Source organism: Metopolophium dirhodum, chromosome 3 (assembly GCF_019925205.1).
Source record: "Metopolophium dirhodum isolate CAU chromosome 3, ASM1992520v1, whole genome shotgun sequence".
Lineage (NCBI taxonomy): Eukaryota > Metazoa > Arthropoda > Insecta > Hemiptera > Aphididae > Metopolophium > Metopolophium dirhodum.
In genome coordinates this window covers 4,324,278-4,333,643 of record NC_083562.1, presented here as the reverse complement: position 1 = coordinate 4,333,643, position 9,366 = coordinate 4,324,278, and the positions used below count along the sequence as shown (strand labels likewise).

The following is a 9,366-nucleotide window of genomic DNA, read 5'->3' as shown; positions in this document are numbered from 1 at the left end:
TGATAAGACGTTAAAAAAAAAACTCGGCACTTGAGATATAAAAACCAAACCTAGAAATATATCTGATACGTGTTTCAAGTTGGATGGATAGGACCAAGGGCGTCGATAAATAATGGCGAACTGGCGGCACTGTAATTCATGACGGCTACATTAATTCATGAACTTGTATGAAGACGTAGTCGACGACGTACCAGCCATAAATTATTATAATTTATTGTTATGAACTGTTCAACTTTCGTAGGTTGCGACCGCGAACTATTGAAATTTACTGAATTATATTATCGTTCTTAATTCGTGGTTACACCTTGCATGTACCTATAAAAATTAATAGTTGTGCACATATTATATAGCCATATAGCTGAAGGGTCGCCCAGTCAATGCTGGATAAGTTATCCGGGATAACGTACTAAAATTTAAAATTTAAATAAAAAAACGTGTTACTGGAGTTTTTTTATATTCATTATTTGGCGAGTCCTGATAAAATTTACTAGTTTCACCTATGGACCATATGGTAGGTACATACGGTCTATAATACTCCTGGCATACTCTATAGACTATAGTCTATATAGAGCACAGTTTAAACAAATTTTAATATTCAGAGGTGTTTTAGGACCCATTTAATTACAACTAGGTGAATTAGCGTATATACCTTGTGGCTTGTGAAAATAGTATAAATACGGACGGATCACGTATATGCTCGTAGGTACTATAGGTACCTTAAAATTTAAAATAATCAAACAATACGCGTATTCTGTATTATTATTTATCGTGAGATTATGGCACTTATTAATCATCTATAAGTTAGAACCGTGTATTAAATATTTAGGATTGATTACTACCACGTAAAATCGTATAGGTAATACGCATTGGTATATAGTTATTCATCGTTCATGACCGTGAATGTTGAATTTTTTTAATAAACCGCTTGAGTTGCCGCCACAGAGTAGGTATAGGTAATTATAGAATTATTGCTAAGAGAATTATCAAGTTGAACGTTATATAACTAAAAACGTTAAATCTGACCTGTGAAAAATAAAAATGTAGGAACGAACCTAGTAACAAAAAATGTGTTTTTGTAAAGTTTGGGAATTTGTAAATGGATCACATATAAGAGCCTCGCAAAGCGAAGTGAGCTACTTTTTGAAAGGTTGAATCTATAGTTGGTTTTGCACTTTTAAATTCATTGCATATGCCATAGGTATATTTTGTTGAATTAAATTCATAAATGAGCGTATACCCAGGGGCAGGGCCGGATTAGTATATTATATCGACCCATCGAGATTTTCACTTCTAAGTGAACCATTTACATATTCTGCAGTGGACCAAAATTACGTCTATAATTATTACGAGCTTATAGGTGGCCAATCGTATTTTGAACATGAATTTATTTTCACTCACTCTCACGCGACCGGCCTAAACTTTAAGCGGCCCACCGAGATTTTCTTGGCTAGTAACCTACTGTACAACAGAGCGACATCCACTTACCCGCTTTTTTTTTAGTTTTTTATTTTCAAATTTGTAATCCCTATGTTATATGCATTTTTCGAAAGTGATATAAAAACGCAGCTGCATATATTTAAGACTGCATATTTCGATAATTTGTGTGCAACAATTAGTCCCGAACTCTACTCATATGTACTTTTTATAATATTATACACTTACTTATTTTTTAGATCCCCCACAAAAAATTTGAAAATACGCCACATGTTAAATGTTCTGTGTAGATTATATAATAATATAGTGAGTAGTGACTGTGGTCTGCGGAGTGTAAAATCTAATAGTATATAAGCTTTAAGACATATAGGTAACTGGTAAGGTATATTATGATGAACATTTTTACAAAATATGTTGTCGTAGTCATATTGTCATAATATGGTTCTATTTCAAATTTGATAATATTATTATTATAAAGACTGATGACATGAAGGAGAGTGTGTGGTGTAAAAAACCACAATAAGTTACATTAAAATTAAAACCACCACCAGAAAAAAAATCTCTTGGCTACGCACTTGAGTAATACAGCCTGCCCTGGTAAATTGTAATCTATTTATTGTCTGGCGTCTGCCGTCTGCAGGTAATTGATAAAATAATTTATAAGATTAGACTAAACTGAATAGTTAATAATATATATTAATATATTATATAATGATGGAGTAATAATAGGTAAATACACAAAATACAGTTCAGCGGGTTTATCATTATTCACTTATAAATTATAATGAGGAGGGCTTAATGAGTAATCAGAAGTATTAAAAGTTTAAACTTAAAATGTTTAATGTTTATTATTATATTGTATATTATATAACTACGCATATAGGTTCTCTATTGTGCCGGGTCTCTACATTGTGCTCTGGTATCATAATATTGTCATTGTGGTATACTAGCTTACACATTTACACATCAATTAGATTTTCAAGAAAAAAAGTTCTATGCGTATTAGTACGGTGATATGTAATAGTTATATAATACTTAGTTAGTACTTATAATGGTAATAATGTAGATTTTATATTTTTATATAGTTATACCTACAATATATTATTATACTGATCGTATAATCGTATCAAGGTTCAATACTTCGAGTTCGATACAAGTCAGTTCTCAGTACGTAATATAAAAAATCAAAAAATAAATAACAAATCCGTAAATAAATAATCACTATATGTAAATAAAATACACCTTCATAAATTAAGAAAAAAAAAACAATAATAATATTATTATATTATCACGCAATTGTATAAAGACTATTTAACCGGTTCTGCTGTACATTTTCAACAAATTTTTCAGCCCTTAAACTCAATCTTTTAGTAGGTAATTTATAACGTATAAATGCTCTAACATTTCTTTGGTACATGAAAATAGCAATCATAAAGTCCCATGCAGTCAATTCTGGCCATAAGACTGATGTAAAATAAATGTAGCTGTAAGAACACTGAAAAAATAAAAAAATTAGTAGAAACAACAGTAAGTTTATCTACTAAACATATTTTCAAGAACTATTAATTTACCTGCCATAACATAAAATCACTCAGTCTAGTCTCACCAGATGTGCGTATTAATAAATCAGGTGGTGGGGACGGATAGGTATACATACAACTATCTAAAATTTCCACTGATAAATCTGATCCTTCCAAATCATTGTTTTTAATACCATGAGATATTTGGTTGAATGCATTTGTTAATTCATCATGTCCTGAAAATAATTTAAATAATAGATAGGTATGTGCCTATATGTAACCTATACCTATACCTAACCAACTAATTCATAATACCTAGGTATATATAGGTATTATAATTTATAAATTAGGTATACTATCTAATATATTATATTTTATATAATAATAAATTAAGTGTTTGATTTAGAATTTAAATGCAATAATTTGAACTCACCAGTATAAGAAAATGCAATATTTAATGATATCTTATTGTTTTGTTTTGTTATGAGCATTGATTTTGCGAATAATTTAACCAAATCATCTGGTAATTTTTTGATGTTTCCAAAAAAATTAATACATACACCTAGCTCATTCAACGTATCTCTAAAACAAAATTATAATAAATGTATAACTATAATATTTAAGTAATAACTAATAACAGTATTCAAATCAATAAACATAAATTATTATAATAATACATAGGTTGGTATAATATAAGGTAACCTAAGTATAAAGGCAACCGCCATCCACATTTTTAATTATTTTATTATAATATTATAATCATACCTACTGGTTACTATCAATCTAGACAATTTTTAGTCGGGACAAGCATACTTTTCTCCCGTAGTGCCAATCTGTGGACACCCTAAATGTATTGTACCTACCTATATTACAGGGGTCACCAATTAATACTTTCCGAGGGCCACATTAAGAATTTAGAAAATCCTCGCGGGCCATACAAATTCAAAGTACATAATATTTTTATAGTCATATGCCGACTGGCCAAAACTATTTTATTTCTTAATAAAAGAAATATACACGTATTATATAACTATAACTTAAGAAAATAGAATTACACTTAATAAATAAGTGAAACAATTATGAATTAATATTTTTAATGTGAAAAATGGCGGATCTTGCCCTCAACTAGCTGCTTTAAGTCGGGGTTATGGTTTGTGGTCGCTATCTTCATCATCATTTTAAGGTGCTCGTTGGTGAATCGGGATCGGAATTCGTTTTTAACCTAATAATGTACAAATATAAGAAATTACCTGCAAAATTTTTATTACAACAGTCGCCCGTAATAATAATTACGTATTAAAATGCTTCTTTTCTTCTTATCTGTGGGCCTGTCAAAATTCATTCGCGGTCCGCCCATTTGGTAACCTGCTATATTATATACGATATACCGAATAATATTAGTGTTGGGGTAAATGTATAGAAATATACAGATTCACGATACCTTCCTAGATATAAAGGTTAAACGATGCACCAATATGTTATTGTTTTAATGTTTTCTGTCTTTACACTTAAGTTCTAGATTAGGTAGGTATAGGTAATAGGTAGTTAATAATAAAAGTTAGCATTTTATCAGTCACTAAACTATATTACTTTTCTTCTAAAAATGTTTTTACTTCCTCAAACAATGCATCGATTTCTTCTTGGGTTCGCTTAGAGTTATGTAAACTGAACGCGTACACGGTAACTTCTTTTATATCTAAATGTAAGCACCATTGTAATGTTTCGACTAATTTGTCAAACCTATAAATAATACATACATCATATAAATACGACCATTATCGTATATTCTATAGATAATTCGTTTTAATTACGAATCACGACTTGCATCAATCACGATAGCGCCAAATTACGTAAATTTAAATAATACAAATAGATTTTTGTTCAATTATTTTTTTTTATTTATAGGTTAAAAACAATTTTTAAGAGCATTTATTTTAAGTTTTGTAGTATCGGTACCTACCTATAGTAGTATAGTACTTTTATCACATAGGTTAATAAATTAATAAAATTATAATATAAATATATCCATGTCGTTTCAATAATGTTACCTACGTCAAAGCGAATATAGGTACCTTATTATAGACAATAGCTATTGGCAGAGAAATCAAATTAAATAATGACGACCTAAGCGGTGCAAATCAGTAATATGATCACTTAAAAATATTTTAGTAAAAGTTCTAACTCACCCTTTTGCATACCTTTCTTGCGCAGAAATAAAATTTTTCTCACCATAACTTCCGTCCATAATAAACGCTACATGTTTTGGCATCTCTCCATAGGTTAGCACTTGGGTGAAAAAACGTTGCGTCCATGTCATGTAAGGTGTCCAAGACTTATCCGGATGTGTGAGACACAGAACATCTAAACCATTGTACCGATGTTACACATTAATTGCACGTGCATGAGCTAATCTTAGTTTATACCAACCTACCCTTTATATTCATAAATCTATATTGTTTTTAAAATTATATATTATTTTAATTGGATATTATAATAATTATTAATTAATAATATATTAGTAGTTATTTAAGGTGGTGTATTGGCGTACATTACATTTTAAAAATGTCACGTCTTTCCAAAGCGTTTGAAAAAAACTGAGGATATAAAAACAATTAGGTACTTAAGTACTACATTTTAAAGTACAACAGTTCAATCTAAACAGACAGGGGTATATTGAATAAAACATAACTGTCAAAATGCGTAAATAAAAAGACAAAAACAATAACAAATAATAAAAATGTTCTTACTTTTTATCAAATTATCCCAACTCCATTTATTTGTTGTAATAGTTGTCATCTTGTGGCCATAAATCGCTGTATTTTTGGCTTGTAAATTTTAAACAAATTATTAACTATAAAAATGCAGTATTATTAATATTTTGTTATTTTTGGTTGAAATTAATAAAATAATGTCTAGGAGGTAAGTCTTCAAATGTGTCTATAAATATACATAATAATAGCGTACGCTAATATAATGCAATAATATGAAATATATTTTTAATGAAAATTCACAGAACTTTAAGTTAGTACCATACTGCACCAGTCTATTTACAGTGTAGTATACAATAACTATATAAGTATATTATTCCATTAATGTTCTTATACACATTTTTATTCAACATCACGATCATCATTCATCACGCTTAAATATATATACATAAATTATATATTATATACAATATTACAATATACATAAATGCATAATGCATATATTACATATATATTGTTATATTTTGATCTGCTAAGCAAAAGTGACGCAAAACTCAAAAATTAGATTAGAAAATAATGTAAGTTCATAATATTTGAATTGTCTTTTACCTTTTAAAAGTTGTGGCCATTTGAATTATTTTATTGTTCAGCATAATATCTAACCCGATAGTTTTTTTTTACGAGAAACTCTAATACTCAATGGGATATAAATATACAATGGTATAATCACTAATTGCTTAAATTATATTGTGTCATGAAAATAAAGTATTTTGATAGGTATGTTAGGTAATTATATACAGAGTAATTTACCAAGCATGCTCACTCCCTGTTTTATCAATAATGAAGCAATTCAAAATGTGATTTTTGGAATTTTTAAACATAGGTACCTATACTTAGATACTATATTATATCTTGAGATTTTTTGTATAAGAAGTTTCCTGTGGAGATCCAAACTTCTGTTTTTCAAATGACAACCCCTTTTCTACTCTAAATTTTTTAGTAGATGTTGACATACCAAAATCAAAATTCAAACAAGTAGTTTTTGAGTTATTTTAGTGAAAAAAGATTATAATATATAATATGTAATCATTATTACCTAGTATTTATGACTATCCAAATATATGTCAGACTTGATTTCCATATAAACCCCCTCCTATCAATAAATTTTTACAATATAGGTAATAATGAATATTACCTTATAATATTATGCTGTATTTAATGTACTTATATACCTAAATATAGTAATCTTAATATATCTTTAGAGATTATGTGTTTTACTTTCACAATAGCTTATCACTTTATCTATTATAATTGTATATATCTATATAGTAGTAGGTATTGTATTTTAGGTAGGTATATGTAATACGGGTGGGGCAGGTACTTAAATATAGCTGTAGTTGTTTCTGGTAATGTGGAACCAACCGTAAAGTACCTATATAGTATTATACTATTATATCTAAATACCTAATACTATTATAGGTACATATAACTATTAACCAAGTACAATGATAGGTACCTACCCTATAATAGTATGTGAGTGATGATTTGGTATAATATTTTCTGTGGTATGTATTTTTTGATATTGACAAATACAAACCTGTACGTGAGCTCATAAAATATGCAAATGAGCATATATATTAGAACTGTTTGTCAATTATCATAAATCTGAATAATCTAAAATACGGCTAACGCGCGTATAATATGTAATTAGGTAGCAGTAGTAGGTAGTAGGTACCTATGTAGGCTTTAACTACTATTATTAGTAGTATTAAAAATATATTTGAATTATTCAAATTCTAAACAATATCTACCACATTATAAGCGACATACAGCAAAATTAATAAAATTCACACAGGTATAATATTGTGAAACGTGTAAGTAGGTAGGATATGAAATTCGTTTTTGCTCAAGAACGGAAATCGAGGAGAGACGAACAGGGACTTAAGCATATAGCAATAGCACCAACAACAATTTCCAAGTACCACCAATTTTTCCCAAATTTTCAGGTATTAACAATATTATTATTTTTGAGCATATATTGTATAACATCAGAACATTTGTGATTTTTTTATTTATTTATAAACTATATAAATAAATTAGATTCTATTTTGAAGGAAGTCATTCCGTCTCATTCCATAAATATAAAGATTTTATTTTATTAAATAAGTATTCTGGGTATTCAATTAAAAATGATAAGTTGCTATAAAACACATTTATATATTTTTTTGCTATTATAGAAATATTATAACTTATGTCTGCTTATTATTAACCGACGTCCGACAACTGTTATTTATATATTATTGTATGTGACGTTCAGAAAATTACAAAGATTGAATAGGTAGGTACGTAATGTACGTTTATGTATTATATGCAGTATCATAATTTATAAATTTATAATATATATACAGAGTGACTCACCAAGAAAGCTCACCCCGATTTTTCTCTAATAATGATTTTTTTTTCTTTATTCATATTCTAATTTTTAAGTACCTAAGTACTTTTTTTTTGGTTTTCAAGTTCTCAACACACATGTTGGTTTGCAGTTAATTTATTTTTTTATTCAAACTGAAAAAAATCATTTGCCATTTTCTTTAGGATTTTAAACGAGGCATCTTTCTTAAACTGTGCCATGGAGGAGCTATGGTGTCGACGAGCTGTTATATTTCCCACTTGGCCATACCACATAACAATATATAGAAGTGACCCTCTGCAGGAACATCAGCTACGAACTACGATTCGGTTCTTGTTAACCGGTGATTTGAACCTCCGAAAAACACGGGAACGAGCACATTCACCAACCTGAGTTTATAGGACTGCTTACTCGAGTTACGGAAACGTTTACTGTCACTGTGTTAAAAGTCACAGTCGTCCGATTCGTCCAAGCCACACGCAGTGCCTATTCTTTGTCATATCATCTATAGCTAACAGTGGCGAAACTAGGGTGGAGGGGCCTAAGGAGACGTAGCCCCTGACTAAGATTTAGCTCATTATTGCTTTTAGGTATAGGGCGTATAGGCCCCTATTGGTTATTTTAACTTTTAAGTTTACAGTTTTGTTAGGATGGGTGGCTGTAGGCTATAGCTCCCTCGGTCCCTCCTCCAGAATTTTAACTCTAGTTGAGTCTATGACTATAAGTTGATGTTATGAAATTCTTCTGGGTGTCTTAATGTATTATTGTAAATCATAGATGGACAGCTGTGTACAGGCGTAAAGCTATATTATATTTTTGCGTAGAAATTTCCATTATAATAGGTATTATAATGAACTTCTAATACCATTTGTTTATTTTGTTCACGTTATTTCGTGTGTCGTGTCATATAACATACCTAGGTATACAATTTCTCGCCAAGTAAACAAAATAAATGTAAGTACTTTGATTAAATTTACTTAGCATTTATTTATGATATCCTTATAGTGCTTATAACTGTTTTTTTTTTTTACTTAAGTGTTTTTGTTGTGATATCACGAATTTTTTAGAAAATTGTCGAGACAACAGTTTTTTGGGGAATTTATTCTATCTTTATAAGTTTCTTTTTTTTATTCAATTACTAAATACTTTTTCTTGTTTTTTATTCTTTGTTTGTACACTATTTAGTTGTCACTTGGCATATTTATTTCTAGCAAAAGTATAATATTGAGCTATACACAGTAAATATAGTATTTGAAAGCGAAAAAAACATACAATTTTCCGATGGCAAATATTA

The 9,366-nt window shown here is 29.1% G+C and overlaps 1 protein-coding gene across 2 annotated transcripts; it reads right to left on the bottom strand.

Moving 5' to 3' along the window:
- Positions 1-2,110: 2,110 nt before the first annotated feature.
- LOC132941179 (dehydrodolichyl diphosphate synthase complex subunit DHDDS-like) lies at positions 2,111-5,990 on the bottom strand. 2 transcript variants are annotated; one of them, XM_061009117.1, is made up of 6 exons: positions 5,702-5,990; positions 5,141-5,315; positions 4,545-4,694; positions 3,388-3,536; positions 3,006-3,190; positions 2,111-2,929 (listed from the first exon to the last, which is right to left on the bottom strand). In XM_061009117.1, the coding sequence occupies exons 1-6, from the start codon at positions 5,748-5,750 to the stop codon at positions 2,723-2,725; spliced, it is 915 nt and encodes a 304-aa protein (XP_060865100.1). In that variant the 5' UTR covers positions 5,751-5,990; the 3' UTR covers positions 2,111-2,722. The 2 variants fall into 2 exon arrangements, with proteins under 2 accessions (XP_060865100.1, XP_060865101.1); XM_061009118.1 differs by lacking the exon at positions 4,545-4,694.
- Between the last annotated feature and the right edge of the window lie 3,376 nt (positions 5,991-9,366).